Source organism: Mytilus edulis, chromosome 3 (genome assembly GCF_963676685.1).
Source record: "Mytilus edulis chromosome 3, xbMytEdul2.2, whole genome shotgun sequence".
Classification (NCBI taxonomy): domain Eukaryota; kingdom Metazoa; phylum Mollusca; class Bivalvia; order Mytilida; family Mytilidae; genus Mytilus; species Mytilus edulis.
Window position 1 is genome coordinate 66,440,114 of NC_092346.1, and position 27,111 is coordinate 66,467,224.

Consider the following 27,111-nt stretch of genomic DNA (forward strand, 5'->3'; position numbering starts at 1 on the left):
CATGATTCAGTGACTGCTTTGAACAACTATAGTTTGTTTGTCTCGCCTGCAATGGAAGTCTCTGAATTTGAGAAATAAATATTTCAATCTAGTTACGACAACATAAACCTTTATATTTCAGAGGGTAAAAGACCTGGATGCAGCATACGTTATATGCAGATACCTTATGTTACGAAGTTTCCATCTGTCATATGTCCTTCGTCCTTGACCGAATTTCATGTTTCAGCAAGTACTTAAAAAATTGTATTTGTTTTTCATTGGCATTCCTCTCTTATAAAGAGCTAATAACTGTTTCCAATTTGTCGTGCGTCACAAAGTATGGTTCAGTGGAAGAGCATGACTCTTATTCTTTAGGAGAAAACGATTTAACTATTGAGAGTCGAAGCAGGGTAAGCGCAAATCAAATACCACTGTAAAGATTGGGATTGCATTCATGGCAAACCGAGGTTTCATCATTTGCATAATTATACATGTTAGATTTATTGTTGTTTATATAATACCAGTAGTAAAAGTATTTCTTGCATGTATATATTCTGGACAAGAACAAAGTTACTATAATTTTTGTTTTACAAAGCGAGTTCACCACTCTAAGAATGATAGCACGATTCGGAATTATGTCTGCAAAAGTAAAATCACAAACATACTGTGCTCCGATGTAAAAATGGTGGATTGAAACTGGTTTTATAACTAGCTAAACTTCTCACTTGTATGACAATCGCATCAAATTACATTATATTGACCCAATAGGTAAGAATGTCACAAATAGGGGTACAGCAGTCAATATTGTGTTATAATCCTAATCACTATAAAAGACAAGAATACAAAATTTACAATAGCACAATAACAGGATGTTAAAGTACAGAGCCACGTCATAAGTTCAAAAGAAACACAAAAAGGCTTACAGACAATGCACATTAACAAAACATTAAATACAAGAATACAAAAACTAGCATAGAACAATAACACAATGACGGGATGTATAAGTATAGAGCCACGCCAAATGGACATCACCATACACAGAACAAACAGACAGACAGAATAGGTCAAACATATCAAAAACAGGGGCATAGCAGCCAATATTGTGTTATAATCTTAAGGGGGCTCGCGGGTCTAAATCAATTTTTTTTATTTAATATAGGATTTTGCTATATTTTGCTATAAATGAACTTTATACTTAAAAGAAAAATGAAATAAAAAAATGGGGTCACCGTTCAGTTACGCTCACAATCTACCTTCGAAAGAAGCATACATTTTTGTTGAATGTTCTTTTTTTCTGTTGGACTAATAGGAGAAATAGTGGTAATATCGAAATAAAAAAAGAACTTAATTACAGAAATCGCTTAAATTTTACCAGTATTTAGTTTATGTACAGCTTATTCGAAAAAAATAACAATATAGGTCACCGATGAGTTAAAAAATATATTTTACTTTTAATGCCCCCAAAAATGGCATGTTTGCACTAAAGGGAGATAATTTTTCAATGATATCTACATTTTAAAGTCACCTGGGGCCAACACGAATTGATTTGGAATGATTTTTGTACCATATGATAAAGTAACAACTACTAAAGGTAATAAATAAAATCTGTAATGAAAAATAAATGTTTAATTTTTTTTCTGAAAATCTTATACCCGCGAGCCTCCTTAAAGGAAAAAGAACAATAAAAGGAGAGCATACTAGTCAAGGCCTGAAACTTTACCTTTCAAAAGGCCTGATATTGACCTCTATTAGAGTGATTCAAAAGTGGCTTCGTACCTATACATCAGGCACGACAAACATGTTGACGCTCTCAATAATGGTGTTTACTGTGATAGGGAAAGTCCATGAACATGTACATATATGACTGTGTCCGAGGCAACACATGGGGTCCATTGCGAATGAGAGCAAACCAAGAATAAACCAAGTAAGTAAGTAATGGGTCGATCAAAATGAAGACGGTCAAAGAAAGGGAGTATTTGGACTGCCAGTTAGAAAAGAGGATATAGTTGATGATATCTGGGTATAGATCTAGAGTACGTAGTGATTTAATCTGACATGCAAAATGAACGCCCACATGCTCTCTCTCTCTTTGCTGAAAATGGGTTTCCAGCCAGGTGCATTTCAATATTTTTCTTCATAAAATGGACGTTTAATTACATATGATAAACTACTGTCTTAAAGAAACACAAAAACAAGTTAAGTTAATATTTTTTATATAATAAATAAACACATAGTATGTTCAATAAATAACTGAGTTTGTCTACACTCTTCAGAGCTGATATAATCTTCTCTTTTAATCATGTTACTCCACAATACACTGGAAAAAATACATTTTCTTTAATGATTAAGCAACACTTTACAAGTAAAGTATATCAAATGATTTATTAGCGAAAGTATATGTTTGACATTTTTTTCTCTCTGTTAAAGCACCAGCTTAGTGATATTACATTGCCGATCTATAGAATTAACGACAAAAAAGAAACACTTGCTCATCTCAGACAAATAATGTATGATCTGATTGAAATTAATTTTTATTCTAATCTTTGCTAAAATTAATGGGTCATATTATGAACATTTAAAATAATTTAAAATTTATAAAAATACGGAGACCTATGACTACCAAAAGTTTTATTTCACCTCTCTTCCTAACGTCCAAGTGAATTTAATCATGCTATGCCACAAGGCCATACCAAAGTGGCCTACACGGACACATTATTCTGATTCCAAAACTATCAGTAATAAAGTTTTCTTACTTTTGAATGTCACGGAGTAGCAGCAGAAACCAATTTTAAAGACTCTGGTTTGATCAAGCATTGAATCAACGAAGATTGAAAATTAGTTCGTCTTGTGTGTATACGTTCAACTTCTATTGACAGGTTAAAGTTGATAATTTCTCTATTAATTTCTAACTTGCACCCTTCATATTGGTGATTTCTTCGTAAAATTATCATTGCAGGTCAGATGCAGAAATAAAGACATGTTGCTTCGTAATAAGTTGTATACAGTATATATATCTTACCATAATTATCCATATAATTGGCCAAAAAGGAATAAAGAGAGTCAAAATTAGGTTCAAACATATTTTGTCTGCAAACCTGAAAATAAAATATTTTAAATCAACTGATATTTCTGACAATTTTCCTTCAACTCTTCTGTTAAAGTTACCATATAAGAGGATGTCCACTGGTTTAAAACTTTAAGTTTTGTCTTACTATTCTCAATTTGTTTTATTGATTGGATCTTCCAAAAACAGTTGTTTCTCATTTACTTTCACGCGGAATACACTATATATTGGTTATCTCATCATACTCATATTTAATATAAATAAATATGTAAAATTCGGAGGTGCGATGGGGACGCTGAAGTGCGGTGATCACGCTGAATTACGATTTTGTCTGCCGAAGTGTGATTGACTTTTCGCTAATGTGCTATGGTTTATAGGACGCGTGATAGCTAGTATAATACATCGAAAAAGATAGAAAATATAGTTAATTAAAGAATAACTAATCGAAGAATTCAAATAGAGAAAAATATGCAACGAGTGACCGAACAACACATTAATTCACAAATGCGCGTATCGCATGAGTTAAATATCAGTGTTGTTCTGTCACGAGTTGAATATTTTTCGATATTTAAATTCTTTAAGTAGTTATTCTTTTTATTACATTGGAAAATGGCTTTTTTTAAAAGAAATTAATGTAAAACATGTTAGGAACTATATTTTTTTTCTACGCATTCACAATTCCGTTATCGACGTCTTGACAACGCATATTATTATACCTTACATATATTTCAAACAATTCTATTGGGTGAAACCTTATCACGTGACATGGAATAATTCAGTTAATTTTCATTCAATTGCAAGGAAGGACGAATAACCCTAAAAATTTACACCAGCGGTGAATAACCCTATTATTCACCGGTGAATAACCTTTTGAGTTTGTTGATTTGTACTTGAGTTACCTCCCATGAAAATGACGTCACAGACGTAAATAAACAAAATGGCAGCGTTCACTTTAAACTGGAAGCCCATCGAGAGACGAGGAAATAAGGCATTGGGCATGAATAGAGCTGAGAGTGCCAGCAGCCGATAATATCTCTTATAAACGGTCCTTGTCAGGACCATCAATATTTTGCAAAAAGATTCTACTCTTGTTGTAAATTCGAGAAATTCGAACACAAATGTATTTTCAAACGTCAGTCTGTGTGTTATATGTTAGAAATATAGGCACTATAGTAAGTGTTTGATATGCCCTTCCACTGTTAGTTCGGTATAATAAAACAATTGTGGCCCCTTAAAATCGATGAATATCCAAAATTGTCAACCCTTTCTTTTAAAATAATTTCTTTTAAAAAAAAGCCTAATGTAAAACATGTAAGGAACTATATTTTTTTTCTACGCATTCACAATTTGTTTTGATCCGCCGTTATCGACGTCTTGACAACGCATATTGTTGTATGACATCTGAGAGTGAAATAACCACGTTTATTTCACATGTGAAATTATCGTTTTTTTTTTATTTAACTGGGAAATCAATGTAATTCGAACGTACCACAATGCCACAAGTATGAAACAATGTGACTGAACGTGCCAGAATGCCAACATCGCACTTCAGCGTGATAAAAATCCCACTTAAGCGTGAAACCATCGCACTTAAGTGTGACCATTGCACTTAAGTGTGACCATTGCACTTAAGTGTGACCATTGCAGCTCGGAGTACCATCCCTGTTCAGAGTCCCACATATATATAAATTGTATAAATTTCAAGATTTTGATAGTGTTGTAATTTGAATATATTGACGTGATTCATTTTACATCGTGCTATTACCGAAGAAGGATATATGTTATCCGAAATGTCTAATATTTGTTCATTTTATAGTTATTTTATGGTGATGTTGTACCCTTTTTGACTTTTTATATATATAAAATAACAGTAGTATCCAAAATGGCTGACAGTCATATGTTATTACCTTTCCTTTCTTTGTTGGATGATAGTAGTATTTGGTTGTCCCCCTTGTACAACAACTGTCGTCTGCTGTTGTTGCTGCTGCTGAGGAGGCATATACCCACCTACAAAATTTTATTTATTAACGGATGTCAACCATATTTTCTCATTCATATGAGACAACTATCTAAACTTTATATGAAGTTGATGTAAGCAATTATAGGCAACAGTTCGACCTTCAAAACAATACAAGCATATATACCTTTTCTGAATTTCGTTGCTATTGTTATTTTAAACCGGATTTTTGTGACAAAAATGTCGGTTATTGATTTGGGGATGTACGGCGGGCGGGCGGTCGGTCGGGCGGGCGGGCGGGCGGGTGGGCGGGCGGGCGGCAATCAAATGTTGTCCGTGCATTAACTCATGAACCGTTCAACCAAAGCTTTTAAAATTTTAATATGTTGTTACTGACAACTAAATGAAGGTCAAGTTTAAAAATGGCGATTTTGACTTTTACCGTTCAGGAGTTATGGTTCTTGAAAGATTGAAAAATGGAGTTTCCAGTCGTGTCCGTGCATTTACGCATGAACTGTTCTACCTAAGCTTCCCAAATTTTAATATGCTGTTACTGAGGACAAAATGGAGGTCAAGTTCATTAATGGCGATTTTGACTTCTACCGTTCAGGAGTTATGGTTCTTGAAAGATTTAAAAATGGAGTTTCCAGTCGTGTCCGTGCATTTACGCATGAACTATTTTACCAAAGCTTCCCAAATTTTAATATGTTGTTACTGATGACAAAATAGAGGTCAAGTTCAATAATGACAATTTTGACTTTTACCGTTCAGGAGTTATGGTTCTTGAAAGATTGAAAAACGGTGTTTCCAGTCGTGTCCGTGCATTTTCTCATGAACCATTCAACCAAAGCTTTTGAAATTTTTATATCTTGTTACTGATGGCAAATTAGAGGTCAAGTTCAATAATGACCATTTTGACTTTTACTGTTCAGGAGTTATGGTTCTTGAAAGATTGTGAAATGGCGTTTCCATTCACGTTGTTGCATTTACTCATGAACCATTCAATCTAAGCTTTTCAAATTTTAAGATGTTGATACTGATGACAAAATGGAGGTCAAATTTGATATTGACGATTTTCACTTTCAACATTCATCAGTAATGGTTCTTGTGATATTGCCAGGACACAAATAAATATTAATAAATCCGGTTTGCTGTCGTTGTGACGGCCTCTTGTTCTTATTCATACCAGGCAGCTACGAAACCAAATTTCCCTTGATGTAAAGTTAAAAGCGTTACATAACATTGAAGTTCGACAGTCGCTATTGGAGTTAGTTTATCGTTCCTAAATATGTGTTGACGGTTTTGCATAATCCATTCGCCTTTTTTCGTTGACACGAACGTTCATAATGACTTATAATTCGTTATCACGGGCAAAACAAACAAGATCGTTTACGAACTTTCAAGAAAACTTTCTTTAAAATTGCAAGGAACATGAGTTCTCGTATTTTTAAAATATATAATAGTAGGTTGTTTTTTTTCATCTACGAAGATCAATCATGACAATTAAAAAGTCACGAAGAGCATTGTCTCTAACAATTGAGACCCTTTGTGTCAATGTTCTATATACAATGTCGAGTGACTAAGACTATTTGGTCAGTCGTGATCGCAGATGCAAACAAGTTTACCGTAATGTGGTGGGGGTGGTCCATATTGGGGAGGTGGTCCTTGATTGTATGGCTGCTGTGGTGGTGGTCCTTGTCCGTATGGCTGCTGTGGCGGTGGTCCTTGTCCGTATGGCTGAAATGTAAAGAACACTTTATAAACAGTCATCCGAAGCGCTTTTTTTGGATATACCTTCAACAAGAATGCTAAAACCAGACCATTTGAATGATATGAATGTATACATGTGGAGAAATGTTTGGAGTTATGTGATAAAAGTGGATTTAACAAAAAGACCCAAATTCATCTAAGGCTAACTTTGCCCGAGTCTGTTGGAATCTACGCATCCTTAGCAATTTCATAGTTTTACTATATGAAAAACACTTGTGATTTTCACCATTCCGCTTTAGCGTCAGGTGGAACTCTTATATACATATACTAACAAAGATTATGATGTAAACCGTATATAATTTTTGTTGTACTACGGTATTTCTTTAGTTGTCTTTTTAATATTTTTTACGATGATATTTGATGATCATTTATTGCATTTTTGGTTTCTTTGATTCGTATTTCAAATTGATACTATAAACTGATTCCCCTCTTTTAATTAAAACCTATTTAATGCGATTATATTATTCAATCTTGGAAAATGAGAAATTTCAACAGAAAGTAACAAGAAATATTCTCCCATGATTGAATTTTGTTTTTTAAAGATTTTACATGTATTGTTTATATTTGAAACTGGTTGTCCAGTATATTTAGCTCAAAATTTATGTAATATGAGCTATCATTTTTCTCTTACATATTGTTTTATATTTAGTCATTTTTTTAATTTAGCACGGTACTAATTTTACTGCACTACAAGCGCATTTCGACTGCCAATGTCTCTTTAGTGATAATCAAAGCCAAACCAATTGAAAACCTTAAACATAATAATAGTGTTGCAAGAATTTATAACCAAAAATACTGGCGACTGATTTTGAATTGTTTTATTAGTTTCAAATTTCTTCTTTCAGAAGATTTTGATCAAAAATCATGCCACGCTTCCAAAGCTTCATGACTGTTGTCGTACTTAATTTATACCAATTCTTAATAATGTGATCACTAACTAACACCATGTTTTACATTTATTATTCACAATAAAGAAATTTGAAATCCTACAATGTTATTGGTCGAAAGCACTTATAACTATATTCTTAATTGTTGATTTAAAACGTATAATCTTTTGAATATTTGCCAAAAGTTTTGAATGCATAGAAAGTCGTACTCTGCAGAGCGATCGACCGAAATAAATATTGAAATCAATGACTTTTGAAAAATCAAAACGGAAAACTCGGAAATTATTGCATCTTATCAATTGACATGGCTGAAGTATTTTTTTTTTTATTAATTTGCATATTACATATTCAGATACATTTTGTAATTATAGAAGGCAGTATAATATTGAAGGAATTTACATGGGATTAAAAGTTCTATATTTGAAATTAAATGAATTGAAAAAGATTAAGTTCAATATGTTCTAACATCGACACGACCCGCTAAATAGTATAATTTATTCAAAAAGCATGATATCGTTATGAGCTGCTTTGCAAACGGATTTTCATTCCATTATCCGTAGCATACTTTCCGTATTTCTGTTAATTCAGCACTTTTTTTGTTTTCGATGTTTCGATTGTTTAACAAGTAAAGAAAGTCTTTATGAACTTTCGTCTTTAGACAGATACATGTATACTAATTTATTAAAGGAAAAAAATTTTAAATTAAAAAGATGAAGCTGAAACTCAATTCTCGAGAGTAAAGCTAGATGATTATAAATTTTAACATTCCGAAGAAGTGCGTGTCAGCGGTGCTATATATACCACAGGCACTTGTGTCTGAAAATTCTTTTACTTATTATTATATACATTTATATAACAAAAGGTATATATCTCCCATATTTAAGAATTGTCATTCGGTCGCAAACTTCCGCTATAGAATTTTTGATTCCCACATAAATTTGTTGTGTAGTAAATCTGAATTAAATTAAAGATGTTAAACACTTTCAAACAAACAAAAATCCGCCTCCAGAAGGAATTTTTTATATGCTTATTTAATAAATGTATTTGAGACAAGAACATGAACATGTCATTAAATTCAAGCACATTGAAACATCACTAAACAATTCTTCAATCTCAATTATTGTCTTAAAAAATAAACAATTATAGCTGACTATACGGTATGGGTTTTGCTCCATGTTGAAGGCCGTATGGTGACATAAAATTGTTGACTTGTACGTCATTTGGTCTCCGATAGGGAGTTGTCTCATTTGCAATCATACTTCGTACATCTTCCTCTTTTAAATCAACTTTAAGAATTGATGAAATCTAATATGTAATACGATTTTTTATGTAAAGGCCAACAGCATGGCCATGAAAGACGACTGGGTAAAAAAATGTAAAACTTAATTAACACAAGGAATCTATATAGAACTATGAAAATTGTAATTCATAGAAACAACTCGATTATGGTCTTTTTTAAATGAAAAGGATGCATTAAAAACATTTCAAATACAAATTATACTGTATTGAACATTTTTTTTTACACAAAAAAAAGTCTAATAATTCATGATAACTTACGGCAGCCATGATGTTCTCTAAAATATTATTTTTCAATAGCGATCCTCAGGGACAAACAGTTCAAATGAATTTAATTGTTTGAAATAATCATTGTGAAAAATTAGTGGGTTTGACCATAATAATTAACGCTCCACTCAAGATAATGTACAAAAATATTTAAATCTAGTGATTATCTTATTTCATGACAAAGAGTTAATTATAGATATGTTAATTTTCACAAAAATGTATATATGATTTACAGACAAAATTAAACCGGTACAAACTAATTGCCTATATACTTACTTCTATTACACATTAGTAAAGGTAGAATAAAAACCTTTATTGACTTATTTTGAAAAGGGGTGTCAATTTAACCTGTAGTCTATATTGAAAAGACATCGATAGGTTTTATATGGTAAACAATAGCACAGCTATGCTGTATATTTTATCATTCATTTTATGGTTTTGATTTAAGATAATATTCAAGAAAAACAATCGATATGGGGTTTCCATCTATGACAAAAAAATCAGTACATGTACAGCCGTGAAAAACACACTCATAAAGCTGTTCTTCGTATCAAAGCCACATGCATGTTGCTTTAGTTATTGTTATCGTCTCTCATATATTAGTACAGATTGACGTCAGATTGGTTTATCTATATAAAAAAACTGTATTGTCCGATGGGATAGATGTGTTCAACATTGTCATTCCAATTGGAATGACTGAGTTAGAGAACATATACTATATAGTAGAAACTTAAGAATACTATGAACTTTCTTTCTTCCTTCATAATCAGTTTCCATATTAAGTTAGTCTCATATGAATAAAGGAACAATTCGGCAACAATTTGGTTCCCATCAAAATGCCGATTGATTGATGAACAACACGTCCTCCAAAATTAATAAATATGTTGTCACTCAAGAAATCAAGCATGTTGATAAAGTCAGTTTCAGAATATTTTTATTTGAATCAGAATGTGTTTTTTAAATGTACGATGTATTCCTTCCTAAGAGAAGATACTTGCATCTAATTGGTCATTCTTTTTCACGAAACAGAACAGTACCAGCTCGTTCAATTTTTCTTTAAGTTTAGAATTTGGAATAATTTAAAGTGTAGAAAAGTCAAATGTTTTAATGATATTGCACGACGAAATAGTCTTGTATTATATGATTTTTTTTAACATCAACATCTGATTCACACCACCTCCAGAATATCAATGTTCACTATAACTTTGAAGTGAGGCTTTGATTTTTAATAACATTGATGTTAATAATTTAGAAAAAGGTTACGTGGATTATTGGAAGACACAGCAATATTACGTTGTTTGATAGGTAAGGACACTTATGTAGTTTAGGTATCAAATACAGTGAAGGAAGATCCAATTTTCCATCTTTGGTTGAAATTCTAAAGGAATATAGAACAGTTAAAGGTTATACAGGATTTCCTCCTTGGAAAATGTTATGGGATTATATGTTGAGTTTCCAAGTAAATTGTCCATTATAACTTGATATATAAAGCCCTGGTTACAACTAACCCACGACACATCTATGCAGCGCCACGCATGAACTTTGGTCAAATCGCGGGTCATCTGTGATCGACGTGCGACAGTTGCACGACAGTCACACGATATTTTCAGCATCGTGGCGCTGTCGTGTGTCGTGGGACGAAAATTGAACATGCACATTTTTTGCTCTACGACTTTTTGTCGTGTCACTGTCTTGTGGCTGTCGTGAGAGTGTCTTACCACAGTCGTGCGACTGTCGTGCGACTGTCGTGCGATAAACACATTGTCGTGAGTACCAAAATATACTATTTTAATAAAAACACTCGTACGATTGTCGCACGACTGTCATGCGACAATTTCACGACTATTGCAAGACACTCGTGATACAGCCGCACGATTGTCTCAAGATTAACAAATTTTGTACGATGCTCGCACAACATTGATTGTATGCCGTACGACAGTGTTACGGTCGTCGTGCAACATATTTTCGTTTTATTTAGAAAAATACAATTCGGCGGGAATGTCCGAAGACTCCTCCCCATCCCCCGCCACAGTGACGATTGATTGATTGATGGTTGCTTAACGGTCAGTGGTAAATATTTCAGGCATGTTCAGGACGAGAACAAGTTAACAATAAATACAATAGTTAGGTCTTCTAATGATACAGGCCATCCGGGATGATGGTCGGGGAAAATGTGGACTGTCACTGCAAAATGAGTGTATATTGGATAGGGACAGAAATTTTGCCTTGCAACAGGCCACCTACGAACACCTCAAAGAGTTGTTGCAAGGGTTCTTAACGTACAAAGAGCATGGTGTTCTCTTTACACGAGACATCGGATGTCACAGTGACGACTTTATCAGCTGGGTCGTCTCCAGTATTTTCCGAATCGTTAAAGCTTGTTGTAGGGGGCCCTTCGTCTGGTCAACATCACCCACATTTACTGATACCACATTCTTTTTGTTAATTTTTCTTTTCGGGTACATACTGGTTTAAATTCACAGAACAATCATAATATAAACTAATACGAAAAACGTCGTTTATTTGGACCGAACTTATGATGAAACTGAAAAATATTAAAAGCAAATGGTAAATTGCACGCAATAAATCGGGCATTCTTCATAGACTAGTAGTTCGGAGTCAAACGCGCGAATGACCCACGACTGTTGTGTGCAAAAGTCGTGCAACAGTCGTTCGACAGTAACACGACAGTTACACGCGCATTTCATGACTTGAAAACCTGAAAAATAGCACCAAACAACTCACAGTTGTCGTACAGTACGACTTTCGCACGACTCACTTGCGACAAACCCACGACAATACAATTACAATTCTTTTTGTCTGTACTGTACCCATCGCGGAACCATCGTGGACATGTCGTAGCTGATGTGACACTCAAAATATTTTTTGACATTTTAGTTTAAACAATATTTTATTCAAAAAGTGCATGAAATATAATTATACAATATAAATACAGGGATTCGGAAACAAGAAAAACTTATATAAATCGGTCTCCCTCGACAGTGCCACGACAACTATTTTATAGATCTTCCACGACATAAAATCGTACGATCTGTTGTGACCGGGGCTTAAGCAGTTTATGTAATGTGATTTACATGTACGCATTACGTATCCAAATTATCAGCCAACAATTGCACAATGAAAACAGTATATTTGAGGCCGATAATTCAATCTTTTAATCGATCTGCATGCTGCATTACCGTTCGATTTTTTTCCAGATTGTATAAACCTAGAAAGGGAGCATGTTTGAAACTTATCAAAAGAAAAGTTATACATTTTGGTTAGATCCTTAAGGGTAAAACAAAATTATAATAATTTTTTTTTTTTCTAATTTTTCTGAAATTTTTGTACCCTCGAGCCTCCTTAAAAGGGGTTCAATTTTCAACTACTCGTGTCCCGGCTGCAATACAGCTATCCTCGAATTTATAACAGGGGCAATACAGAAACAGCAAGTTTATAGCACTATAATACAGAATATCTGTGAAACAGATGATCATACTAGATATATTTCAGTGGTGTGATTCATTATGATACATGAAAAGTTATGAGGAAGAACGACTGAAATCGACATTAGATGACGGATACGAGGTTTCAGAGTATTTTTTCACTAGCGACATGTTTTGCGGTCTTATATATTAGATACAATCAAAGTTGTATGATCTGTTATTTTACCGATTGTGTTCTGTTTCCGATTGAAACATTCGAATGACATGCACAACACGAGACGCTACACCTGGTCTCGCTCCATTCTTTTGAAGTTCTTGCGATTCCTTCCTTTTTTGTTGTTGTTTTGTTTGATAATTTGATTTGTCTAAACTTAATCGATTTACACAATTCTAAAATCTGTAAACTATTGTCGCCTTAATTTTCCACCACATTTTTTTTTATATTTATGTCATTTTTGACATTACTGAATCCAACATATCACCGCTTTTTGCTTTATGAAAAAGACGACAGTTGGCATTAATGGAGTAGGTATTGTTTACTCTTACCGTGTTTGCATGAGAATCATGTTGCTCAATCTCTTGTGTTCCATGAATTGTTTTGTTTGCTTAGTAATATTTGTATTTTTATGCCCCACCTACGATAGTAGAGGGGCATTAATATGTTTTCTGGTCTGTGGCTCCGTTCGTCTGTGCGTCCGTCCGTTCAGGTTAAAGTTTTTTGGTCAAGGTATGATCTTTCTAATTTTAAAGCCAAATTAGACTTTTGACCCCAATTCACGGACCACTGAACATAGAAAGTGGGAGTTTCAGGTTAAAGTTTTTGGTCAAGGTAGTTTTTGATGAAGCTGAAGTCCAATCAACTTGAAACTTAGTACACTATCTTGTTGCTTATGATATGATCTTTTTAATTTTAAAGCCAAATTAGTCTTTTGACTTCAATTTCACGGTCCACTGAACATAATAAATGAAAGTGGGAGTTTCAGGTTAAAGTTTTTGGTCAAGGTAGTTTTTGATGAAGTTGAAGTCCAATCAACTTGAAACTTAGTACACATGTTCTTTATAATTTTAATGCCAAATTAGATTTTTTACCCAATTTCATGGTCCATTGAACACGAAAAATGATAGTGCGAGTGGGGCATCCGTGTACTTTGGACACATTCTTGATTTTAATCGTTTTTCGTACTATTTAATCTATCGTTGAAACGAATGACATTCAAAACTAAAGAATGTTACCATTACTGCGACTTAACTAAGTAGTTTTTCTCAAAAACGTTTAAAAGTACTCAACATTTAAATTTATCTATGATGCAAAAACATTTAAGTGATTGCCGCACACCTCATGTCAGTGTTTCAATAATCTTACGCCGTGTCGCGCAGAAAATTTTGGATTTCAGTTCTATTTAACTTTATAACTAATTATATAACGTTTGCCCTTCTGAATACTTTGATTCGAGTTCTGCTGATAAGTCCTGTGCAGATGAACTGCCCGTCCGAAATACCAAATTATAAGCCTGGTATCTTTAATCAACCTATATCATAAGAATAATAGGACAGTTACCTTATATTTGTTTCATTGGTGCATTGTCGCCAGATTGTCAATGTTCGATGACCATTTAAAAAAAGTTGTATTTCAACCTTTTATTTTTTATTTTTTTAGATAATATTTGTTATCGCTATTTTGTGCATTTTTCTTTTGATCTTTTTTTGTGATAATTTTCATATCATGCTTCTCGCTTGAGATGGAAAAATTATCGCTAGAAACTAAGAAGGCCACGTGGCGTTGCTAACGAAATTGACATGAAATTGACAACGTCCTCATAGGTAAAATAGCGATAAACAGATTATCATTGGTCATCTCAACTCGATTGCTTTTCTCACTTTCGCTGTACCAGCTCAAGCGAGAAAATCAATCTCGTTGAGCACCCGATGCAACCCGTGTCATCCTCTTCAATAGATCTTATGTTAGTGGAGTTACGTTGTTCAATAGACCATATGGTATACCATGTTAACACATGTTATGGGGTTATTCTATGGAAATAGAGTAACACCGTATTATAACCATGCTAGTATAGAGGGGGAGGACAGGGGGGTACCCTTCTCCCTTCTCCCACCCCTCTTCTCCTTTCTCCTACCCCCGTTCTCCTTTCTCCCATTAGAATAAAACATCTCCTTTTGAGATATTTTTTCTTGAAATATTAGAATTTTTTTTAAAAGGAGAGATATTTTATTTTTTCTCCTTTCTCCAACTTTTTCTCCTTTCTCCCAGCCTTCCTCTCCTTTCTCCTACCCCCTTTCTCCTTTCTCCCACCCCCTTTCTCCTTTCTCCTACCCCCTTTCTCCCTGTCTCCCTTACCCCTGTCCTCCCCCTCAGTATACGGTATGGAGTCATCCTATTCAAGTAAGATTACACAGTAATGATACAAATTTAACATATAGTATGGAGTTATACTATTCAATAAGGGTAACACAGAAATTATACAATGTTAGCACATAGGATAAACTGAGTATGGGGTTATCTTATTCAAGTAAAAAACACAGATATTTTGGTATGACATAGAGGCTGAACATTGGCCAATCATTGTAGTTCTTGTATAATCATACAAAAAAAACAATACCCCAAAACTTTCAAGCCACATGCAAACAGAGAGTGTAGAGGTCATTGTTACCGCATTAATTGACCAAACTTTTGCATCTTGTCATGATACGACTAACGCTGCATCATGTAAAATAAAGATTCAAGTAAGTTGAGAATTAAATGCATACTTTAATTTGTAAACAATTATACATATTACCTACTACGAAGTTTTTTTTCCAATAATTCCTATTCCTCGACCCGTCCCTTTTTGATTTGACTTAAAGCACGTTTTATTGTAGAATATTAAACGAGCCTGTCTTTAGTTTAAACTGGAACACATTTTATTGCACTAACCAGCTAACACTGACCATGATTAACTTGACTGTTAACCAAAACCCACCCGCAGATCGATGAATCTAATTGAACGTGTCATGAAAAATTGAGTTATATTTGCTAAACATAAATATTTGTCAAACGTTTATATTGATTAACGACGTCGTTTTTAACTGCAAAACGCGCAACCTCTCGGTCAGCCCATAGCTGAGGCCGATACATGTAGCAAAATGTACAGTGGCAGTGGTACTGTCCGGAATTGTTTCATACGTTTGGACCGGAAGTTGTGAAATTTATTTTCCGTTTAGTCAATTTCACTTTCACTTTCACTTTGACTGGTAAATTCTGGCCTAGAAAGTGGGACAATTTATAATAGGAGACAGAAACTTTCTTTCATCAGGTTGATTAATAGAGAAATGTTATATCTATCTACTCCAAAATATTAGAATGAAATACATATGTCTTACTGCAAGTGCAAAAACTTCCCCCTTAAAAGTTGAAGGCAAAACAACATGAAAAAATACATTTGTTTATCAGGGATAATATGAGAATGGTGCTACATTAAATGCAAGCTTACCAAGACATATTAGTTTATTTATTGATAACACCACACTCAGAGATCCAGAAGCCCACATTATATTGCAGAACGTTTATCTGTTTATTGCACAAAACTTGCAGAATTATGTTGCATGAATCACTGCCACTAAAACTTAATTTTAATATAATAAGGGTTCAGCTGGTATAGAATAACTAACTGTAGACCATGCAACTAGTCCTATAATGCAAGGCTGTGGTTATGTAACAGTGGTTTGATTCTGCCAGTGTACTTTATTTGGAGGATTTATGGTGTATTTGAATCCTGCACAGTTGATTGATGTAAACAATAAAGTTTTCGTCCAAGGAATGTTCACGCTAGTGTTTTGAAACCAGGGATGATTACACTAGTGATTTTATACTGTAATGATTGCTCTAGTTAAGGATGCCTCTGTAATTGAAACTTTCTGTAAGAACAATAAAATTGAGAATGGAAATGGGGAATGTGTCAAAGAGACAACAACTCAACCATAAAACAGACAACAGCAGAAGGTCACCAATAGGTCTTCAATGCATCGAAAAACTCCCTCACCTGGAGGCGTCCTTCAGCTGGCCCCTAAACAAATATATATACTAGTTCAGTGATAATGGATGTCATACTAAACTCCAAATTATGCACAAGAAACTAAAATTAAAAATCATACAAGACTAACAAAAGCCAGAGGCTCCTGACTTGTGACAGGTACCTATAGCCAAGTAGAAAAGTAAATGCATAACAAAACCACAGTAAAAATCAGTTCAAGAGAAGTCCGAGTCCAATGTCAAAAGAGGTAACATTAGAAAATAAACAAAATGACAATACATGTACTGCATAAATAATAACAGACTACTAGCAGTTACTGACATGCCAGCTCCAGACCTCAATTAAACTGAATGAAAGATTATGTCTTCATCATATGAATATCAGGCACAATCCCTCCCATTAGGGGTTTAGTATTATACATGTACCATCATGAAATATATGAGAACATAACCTGTGTCATGTCAAAACTGATTTTTAAATGAATGTGTTTAATTCTGATGCAAAGACCCTATGAGTGAATCAATATTAAAGCCAAAATATGCAATTTTTAATGACCTGACAACAGTATCGTAACTATATCCCTTCTTAATAAGTCTGTTTAAAGGTTTTGTTAGCTTCTGCACAATCTGCTCTAAACATTAGGTTTATATTAAGTTTAATGTCCTGATCATAGATACAAGTATTTTGAGTTATAAAATATCTTCCTCACCATCATCAATATTATTTGCTAGATTGTAAACTGGTTCCTTGAAAATCATTCTAATTTTAACCCATTAATATATGTAAACAATAAACTGGTCTTATATCAACTGAACAATGCTATAAAAATTGATGCTTTCACACTATTTACATCCAATATTTATAGATTATTACATGGCATTTTCCATATGGCCCTGGTATCAGCCCTAGACTCCCATATCAAGCCAGAGGGCTTTAGCCCGAGGGCTTGATATGGGTCGTGGGCTGATACCATGGACCATATGGAAAATGACATGTTATAATCTATTTATCACATATTTTCAAGCAGGAGAAAACAAATAGCTTACAACAAATTATATTTGATATTTCATCAAAAATCAAAAGATATTCAACGAAAAAAATAAATAAATGTATCAATGTGAGTTAAAAAAAAAGTATCACAGTAGGTTAACAACGTTTTGTAAAAAGTTTCAGAAATAATTAACAATAAACATATTAATTCTAAGAATTGCAAATATTAAACGACTTTAAAGTGTTAAATTACAAATGTTAAAAAATGCTTAGAAAGAATCCTATATCGATACTCATTCCAGTGTGGCGTCATATATTTTCTAAATTCTTCATGACGTCAAAATTTTACGGGAACTTTTGTGATTTCTACTTTTTTCTTCTACAGCACATTTGTAACTTTTTAAATTTCTTTTCATTGTGTTCAACTTGTTTACAAATAGCCTTTGATTGACAGATTACCGGAAGTTAAACTCGGGGGCTTGATATGGATTTCGAGGGCTGATATCGATATCGTCCCCGAGGGCTGATAACCAACCTTGACTTTCGGCTATTATTGGCCATGCAAAAACGTACATATCAGTACAAAATATGTGATAATAAACAGTTATACCCGGAATGAATGCTCAGTGGAATGAAAGTACATAATATAATGGGCTGCTTTTGCTTTGTAAACAACACCGTGATAAAATTCTCAATATATCTATACTTAGCACAGACTCAGAGATGTACATAATAATGGCTGTTACAACATACCTCCCACGTAAATCCACATGTATTGTAACCTACTTTGCAAACTCTTTGCCGATTTTATTGTTTTAAAAATGGCAATTAAAAAAGACAAAAGAACTTTTATTCTTTTTCAGATGCATAATAAAAAAATTAATGCCCAAGAGTTCAGAGAAATCAACAATATCAAAATTAAATTAAATTCACGAAAGTCTATTAAAATTTTTGGCGAATTCAAGTCATTTCAAAACATGACGTCATACAAATGAAAACGCTAGAGTTAAAGGTGTTCCGTTACGTGAACAATAGAAATTTGTATGATAAATGGATTTCTGATGTATTTATATGTTTTATTTTCTATTTTAATGCATTATACTAATATTTACAGATTTCAGCAAGTCAACATGGCGGCTCTTTGGTTACGAAATGTCAATTTTGAATTTGACAGTCGCTTACAAGAAACACATGTAAATTAAATATGGCAAATGTTGGGATTGAGAAGTAAAAGAATTAAACAGGTTTTATTCGAGCAGTTATTCACGAAATAATCCATGCAAGCTACAGATTTATTAGAATGTTTGAGCTTGATCTAACAAGGAATAAAAAAGAACAGCCAAACACACAAAATACCAACCCTCACTTCAATTTTTTAATGACCGTATTTATCCTATTAGAATCGAAATAATTTATGGCAGCCATAGATTGTTGGAAATTTACAAATGGCCTGAAATTCATAAATTTAATTCCTCGCTAACGCTCAGGATAAAATTTGAATATCTCAGCCCAGGCCATGTGTAAATTTCCAACAATCTTTGGCTTCCATGAACTATTTCTTAACTAATACCACAACAAACTACGATAACATAGGAATCATGATACATGTTGGTCTGTCTGTTTTGAGATCGTCTTGCAAGGTTTTTCCTCTTATACCTTGAAATGATGAGAGGACACAAAGTTCTACCCGTGTCCGGCTGTATGTCTACATTCTTTTGCACATCCTTACTTCCCAAAGTTTACAAATGGATCATAACTATGCTGTGTAACAAAAGTATTTTGTGGTAATAAGCTGAAAAAATGGAAATAAATGCTGAATTTTTGCTTCCTTTCTCAAACATAAGTTAGTCTCAAACAAATGTAATAAAACTTATACACAATACTGATCTGACACCGCAAATCAACATGCACATTTGGGTAGGGTCAATTTTACTCTTCTTCAGTTATGTCCCTTTATAACTTTATATGATATGCATAGGGTGCATCATCTATGTCCCATTGACACATTCCCCATTTATTTGAGTCATAATTTATAAAGGGGAGATAATTGAAGACTTATTGTAGTATCTTTTAAGCAAAACTCCCAATGTGAATGGTTTTAATGAAACTTGATACATTGCATGTAAAACAAATAGAACATATATTGAAATTTGTTTATTTATTGTAGAATGAAAAGAATCTGCTTTACTAAAAATCCACCAAAGATTAGATAGTTTTTGCCCGAAACAGACCACACACTAGACTGGAAGATTCAACATCCAGCAAAAAGAGGAAAGTGGCATTGATTCAGTTTCAATGCACACTCTTACTTTTCCCTTACAAGGTGATATGAGATGTTAATGATACTTTTAAGCAAAAATTGAATATAAGTAGGTTTGAGACAGGTCACAGGTATATTGTTGCTTCAATATTTTTTGTTTTTACTGAATCACCAGTAAGTTAACATGGGAAACTAATCTTTTACATTTTCAAAACATACTCAGATACTTGTATACAGGTGCTGATGTACTAAGGCAATTTCAATCTATAGAATTACTGGTCCATATGTACCATATTTACAGTTTTTTGCATGATTTGAATGTGAATAGCTATATCAATAATTGTATTATTTTCTGCTGACATAAGAGGAAGATGTTTAGATGATTAAGGATATTAACTTATTATGGAAGACATTTTTATATTGTACTGATTAAAAGGGTTAATAGTTCAATAATATTATGACAGTATACAGATTCCCAATTTACCTTTTAACTTAATGTGCATGACCTCCAGCATTTTGTCAAGCCTATTCTATTAGTTTTACATGCATCTTCATGTCAAGAGTTATTATTTGGAGAAGGACAAGCAGAACAGTTTATTCAATGAAATTAATTTAAAAAAAATGAATAATGTGTTACTATTTAGTTAGTAACTAGAGTTAAGTATTACAATATTATTTTGAAAAAAAAAATTGTCCTTCACATGGAATAACTAATAATGGTCTAGACAAAATAATATTCTTGACAGTGTTTTGTAGAGCAAGTTTAATGTAGGGTTTTCTACATACCCTAGTTAACTTACGGGATAACTAAAATCTCCATTTTAACTTTCTTTTTATAGGGATATATGTACCAAAAACAGTTGGTCTATGTGCTCAAAGAAAAGACAACAATTGTGATCAAGCTTTTTTTTTAGTCCTATTTCTGATGTTGAGAAGAAAGGTATACTTTTCTCTTGTATGACTAACGTAATGTTTATTGCTACTTTGACAAACTTTCAATCATGCTTATTGTGAAGTGCATAAATTTCTTACTTAAGAGAACAATTAATGATATGATCTGTAGCAAAACTTTAAAGGATAACATAGTCTTTATAATTATGGGTGAGACTTTTCCAGTTTTATAGAATAGTAGAAAAAGTCTGTTTACCATATTATGTAGTTGACAACATCATATCACCATTTATTTTATATAATAATCTTAAAGGGAGGAATGATTCTATATAAAAAAAAAGATGTGGTTTGGTTATCAATGAGACAACTCTCAATCCACAACCAAATGTACCGTAGTCAACAATTTCTAAAAGTATTGCAATATTGACCTCATATAAATGCAAATCCTCTGAGAAAAACTTATTTTTAAGGATTTGGTATTGTAAGGAATTTAATGTGATTCTTTAAAATCAGTATTTGTTTTTATTGATATATATGTTCAAAATGTTTAGGAAGGAGTGCAATGTGTATATTATATTAATGTGAAATTTAGCGTATATTTTGTTGTTGTAAAAATCTCATATTATGAGATTTGTCTTGTATAAGCCCCAAAACACTTAGGCCAATGACATTTTGCACAGTTGCTGTGCCTATTATATTTTTTTGACATTTGTCTCATTATTTTTTTGGTAAACTAAATCTTACAAAATGTAAAAGCTCAATTAATTAACCCTGTCTATCCCACTTGTCTGTTTTTCTCTATAAGAGTACATTGTTTTTTCCGGCTTTCTCCTCCTACAGTTTTTGAGATACAGCTTAGTAGGATATAGTAGGATGTTTCTTCACATAATAAGAGTATGGATGTCCACAGGATTTTATTTGTTTTCAAGGCTCTATAAGCACACACAAAAATCAAAGGATCAGGGCTTTATTGCACTTTTTCTTAACTATTTACAGTATTAAAGCCTTCAACACAGAGCCAAAAAAAAATCACTGCAAGTATAAGATAGCCCTAAGCATTGGTTTGAGCAGAATTTTTAGCCAAAAAATTCAAATAGACTTTATATAAACATGTACCACCACCAAATTGGGCCAGAAAAAAAACCATACTTGAAAGTAGAAAGTATTTAAAACAGAATAGGCATAACTAAGGTGTAAATATCAAAATATATAGAATATAGTTTGGTAATTGAGTTTTATTTGAAAGGTGTATATAGTACTGGCGATCCTTGTAGAACACATTGAAATGTATAAATGAATTCTAAAATTGAAACCACATATTGCATGTTTCTGAAAAGGGTCTGGTTTGGTGTATCTAAAGTTTGGGTAGCCAGCACAGTCTGATGTGTAAATGACCTTCTGCCGTTGTCTGTTGTCTGTTCTATATTCGGGTTGTTGTCTCTTTGACACATTCTCAATTTTCTCATCATTATCTCCTAAACTATATGAGATATCTTATAAACTGTATAAGATATCTTTTTAACTATACAAGATATCTTGTATGGCATGTGATACAGATTTCGTCATGTTTTGTACGCTTTATCATATATTTAAACAGGAGAGTAAATATCAACTGCTTTCTGACCCCTAGCACCTGAGATTTACTTCTGTTTTGAAAGCGTTCAAGAGAAATGCTTAATTATTTATTGGAAGCACCTGTGTTACCTTACAGTTTGAGTCATTGTTGTTCATAGAATTATTTTGTTTATTTTTATTTTTTGTGTGTTTTGTATGGTATTTCATTGAGATCTTTTTTATAGTTGCATTTCGTGTGCCAGAAAGTTGAGCAATACAGATTAAACAGCAGGCTATTTATCAAATATATAAAACTACTGTTTTTAATATTACATATATGATACAAATATATAACTATATGTTTATTGTTTCAGGATGTAATGAAGTAACAATAGTGAAGGTTTTAGCAAGCAGGTACTGAAAGAACTTCAAAATGTTAATCCTACAGCTGTCTGGTGATGTTGAAAGAAATCCAGTACCTACAATGGTATCGATCACCCCCAAAAAATGCTATGTTTGAGACTGAAGTATATCTAGGATTAGTTGCTCTGAAAAAACAAGCACTTTAATTTAACAACTTCATCAAAATCCATTTAATTAAGGCATATTGGATAATGTTTCAATTCATCTTTAACATAATTTTCATTGAAATTTTATGTTTTATTAACCAATAGAAAACTGGTTAGTACTCTGTTCAAGTAAGGCAGACTGGACATGCTGCCATGAACAGTTTCCATGGGATAACTTATGAAACATTTAATCAACTCAGAAATGACACAAAACTGTCTTCTCACAGTTATTGTTATAGGCCTGGTTACATGACATATTATGGTATACTGTTGTCTGTCCATCCATCGTCAACATGTCAGACATTTACTCAAAAAGGCTTAAACCAATTTGCCTAAAACTTTGGTGAATTGTTTATATTTATTGAGGTGAGATCCTTTATTTTTATAAATTTTAGATTTTAAGTTTCTGAGTTATAGGGTTTTATTAATTAAAAAAAGGGAAATTTTCCAGTTTTCTGACAATCATTTAAAAAGACTTTTCACCAACTTGCAAGAAATTTTGGTGAATTGTTTATATCTTTTGACATAAACTCCCTTTCAATTTTTATAAATTTGAAATTTTTTGTGTTTCCCATTTACAGGGTTTTAATCATTAAAAAAAGGGAATTTTCCAGTTTTCAAACAATAGCTCAAAAATACTTTCAGCAGCTCTTATTGAACTTTGGTGAATTGTTTATATCTATTGATGTAAGGTCCCTTTAGAATTATATAAATTTTAGATTTTATAGTTCAGAGTTATGGGGTTTTATTCATTACAAAAGAGGGAATTTTCCAGTTATTGGACAATAACTCAAAAATACTTTCAGCAATTCCACAGGCGGATCCAGGGGGGCCCTGCGGGACCCTGGGACCCCCTTTTGTGGGAAAAATTTGGTTGATTATATAGGGAATCACTGATGCATGACTGGAGTGGGCCCCCCCCTTAGGTCAGTCAGCGCCCCCCCCCCCCCCCCCCCCCCCCCCCCCCCCCCCCCCCCCTTTTTAGGAAAAGTTCTGGATCCGCCACTGAATTCTCATGAAACTTTGGTGAACTTTCGCTACTTGTAGCATTTTATTCTTCTGAATCCAAAATTTTTAAAAATACTGAAAAAATTCTGAAATAATTGTTTCTCTGTACTGTATGCTAATTCTATTGAAGATAATTGTTTAAATTGACTCCTGACATGATATAATCTTGTACTTATTATAAACCCCACAAAGTTTTTGGAGTGAATCACTCTGTCTGTCTGTCTGTCTGTTTCATATGTCTTGTAAACTTAACTCCTCTGTAATGTATGTACCAATAAGATGAAACTTTACAGAGTCTAAATTATTTCAAGGGAGATAATTGAATTTACTTAGTTTAACATTGCAATAAGTGGCAACAGGTCTCGTAAGTGCAACTCAAATACTCACCTAGTTCCATTATTTGCATTGATTGATTTTGAAACTTAACACTGTTGCAGTACACAACCTAAGACTTGAGTATGTAGGAAATAGTCCAGATCCAATACTTTTCAAGGGAGATAATTGAACCTAATTAGTTTAATATTGCAATAAGTGGCAACAGGACCTGTAAGTGCAACTATGTTTAATTACCTTGATGGATATTGATGTAAATTTACACAGTAGACTGACACCACCAGAGAATGTATATGAAGGAAATAATCCTGGTCTGAAATATTTTAAGGGGGAAATGGATCTTAATTGTTTAATGTTGCAATATGTTGCAACAGTGTTTAGTAAGATAAGTGGATGTTCTCCTTATCTGCTTTATCGATATTGTTGAAATTTTATATCAAGTACAGTACAAGAATGTGCATGAAGGAAAATCATATTGGTCTGAAATATTTCAGAAGATGAATTGGAATGGGGGTGGGGTAGCCTTTAGTGGGTTGACTCCCAGTTTTATGCAATACACTCAGAATGGCAAATACTATCCATGCTGTTCTGTGTTCACTCTTGTTTCAAACTAGGATCACAAAAGTCCTTGTTATATTCTTTACATATATTACGAAGTTAGATCTCCACAAAAGTACAGGTGAATCAGGAGTCTTAACATATCTATGTTTTAGTAACTAGAATACAAGTTTTTATTGTTGCAATACTCACCCAGTTGCATTACATTTAAATTTAATCAGAGAATTACTTTTTATAAGAACATTTGAAACATCAAATAAAAATAGGGGGCCACAGCCTTCTGTTCTTTAAAAATAAATACAAAACACAAAGTGTCCTATCAAATCAATGTAATTATCTGCCCTTGATTTTAAAAGGATATATTTTTTTAAATTTAAATACACTTTATCAAACTTAATTTTTTGATAGCTTGATCCAACTTCCAAGCTTAAGATGTTCAAGTCATATAATATTGCATTATACTTTGTAAAATATTTTAAACCAAAAAGGATCTTTTGCAACATGCCTAAAACCAGAACTAAGACATCATTCCAACTTGACTTAATATATCTTTGGAGTTCAACTTTTTTTTTTCATTTTATAATGTATGTTTATTTCAATAATTGAACCAGTTTTTGTGAATTTTACATGAAAACAATTCTATTTTAGATTTATCAAGACTTCTTAGTGCTTGCCATACAAGTGTCAAAGAGTGAATGGCAAGAATGTCTTTAAAGAACAGAGAAGACTTGTTTTATTGCACTTAGTTTTGAGCTTATGTTTGATATTTTACGATAGAGTTATGTAAATTTATGTAATGTATTGTTCTAATATACCGATCTGTTTTGTAATTGCTCCTTTTTAGATATGTTGTAATTGGTTTTTTTTATGCCTTTTCCTATGTGAGTACTATTGACAACTATTGGAGGTTTTTAGTAAGGTTACTTTGTTTTGTTTTTTTATTTCTTAGGATTAAGATGTCATTCTTGAATACCTTGTAAGTATGACCTGTGTTTTTATTATTTCTTGATATGTGTAGTATTAATCCACCCCAATTATATTTAGTTATGAAAAAAATATATGCCATAAGGACTGTCCACTATGAATGCCTCTCTGAAAAGATTAGAGAGTCTTGGCATAAATAAATATAAATTTCTAAAATATAAACAAATTATTAAGACTCCATACAAAAAAAAACAGTGATTTTTTTTTTGTATAATAAAGGTTAGTTCTAAATCCTATTATTTTTATTGGGATTGTCTTCATTGCATAGAGGAGGTGTTTATCATATAATTTAATATACCTCAAAACGTGATTTTTAAATGTCATAAATACATGTACAGAAAAACATACATAATGATTATGATATGCTAATACTTCATTGTTGCAAATAATTGTACTTTAAATTAAGATGAATATATAAACTGGAATTGACTAATCATATTTATGTTTGTTGATTGTTGACAATATGTGTTGAAAAACAAAAAAAAAGCCATAGGACTTAGAGTAACAAGCCTCAGTCAAAAAGTCACAATTAATTAATTCATAATTATTTAAATGTATAAAAGAAAATGTATTAAACAGTGTCTTTTTGTAAGATAAATTGGTTTGTTCATTATTAATTTTTGAAACTTGTAAATTTGTTGATAAATTTACTTGGTCTATAAAAGATTAATATAATATAAAGATATCTATTGAATTTGTCTTCCTAATAAAAAAAAATCTCTCAAAAACACTTTGTGCCCTCTTGCTCCATATTTTTTAATAGGTTACTTTTTTGTCTATTTTGTTTTGTACCATGATATTATGCATGATAAATATAAATTGTGCTTTATGCATGTCACTAATGTATAGATAATTTTCTTGTCAGGTATTTATGATAATGTTTTTATTTACATTTACATATATTTATATATATACAAATTTAGAAAATTTAAAGTTTTATAATAAAGAATAAAATTAATAAAACATGTTTTGATTGATTTGATTGTATCCAATATGTTTATTAAAAGGAAGGCTGTTCCAGTAATAGATATTGAGTTTAAATACAACTTGCATCATATAGAAAATAAAACAGCAGAAGATAGAAAACAGAGAGAAAATTGCTTCAACTATCATATTTAAAGTTCATTTCCTCTTTACAGAAGGAATTGAGTGCAACACAAAGCCTGAATTGAATTTAGTATTGTAGCTAAGCATGACTTTTTGTGTGAAATTATTTTTTATTAAATGATGACTTTACTATTTTCACCTATTTTTTATGCCCCACCTACGATAG

The 27,111-nt window shown here is 32.6% G+C and overlaps 1 protein-coding gene and 1 long non-coding RNA gene across 4 annotated transcripts; one reads left to right on the forward strand and one right to left on the reverse strand.

The window, feature by feature from the left end:
* Positions 1–2,175: 2,175 nt before the first annotated feature.
* LOC139514924 (uncharacterized) lies at positions 2,176–9,353 on the reverse strand. The gene is made up of 5 exons (XM_071304507.1): positions 9,215–9,353; positions 6,626–6,737; positions 4,951–5,050; positions 2,999–3,074; positions 2,176–2,296 (listed from the first exon to the last, which is right to left on the reverse strand). Exons 1-5 carry the CDS (start codon positions 9,221–9,223, stop codon positions 2,282–2,284), a joined length of 312 nt encoding a protein of 103 aa, XP_071160608.1. The 5' UTR covers positions 9,224–9,353; the 3' UTR covers positions 2,176–2,281.
* Positions 9,354–15,610: 6,257 nt separating this feature from the next.
* LOC139517161 (uncharacterized) lies at positions 15,611–26,801 on the forward strand. 3 transcript variants are annotated; one of them, XR_011663094.1, is made up of 6 exons: positions 15,615–15,974; positions 18,796–18,925; positions 19,849–20,004; positions 20,781–20,881; positions 22,761–22,873; positions 25,503–26,801. It is a non-coding gene; the product is annotated as an uncharacterized lncRNA (long non-coding RNA). The 3 variants fall into 3 exon arrangements; XR_011663092.1 differs by having other exon boundaries at positions 15,611–15,974; positions 18,796–20,004; XR_011663093.1 differs by lacking the exon at positions 18,796–18,925 and having other exon boundaries at positions 15,620–15,974.
* Positions 26,802–27,111: the final 310 nt, after the last annotated feature.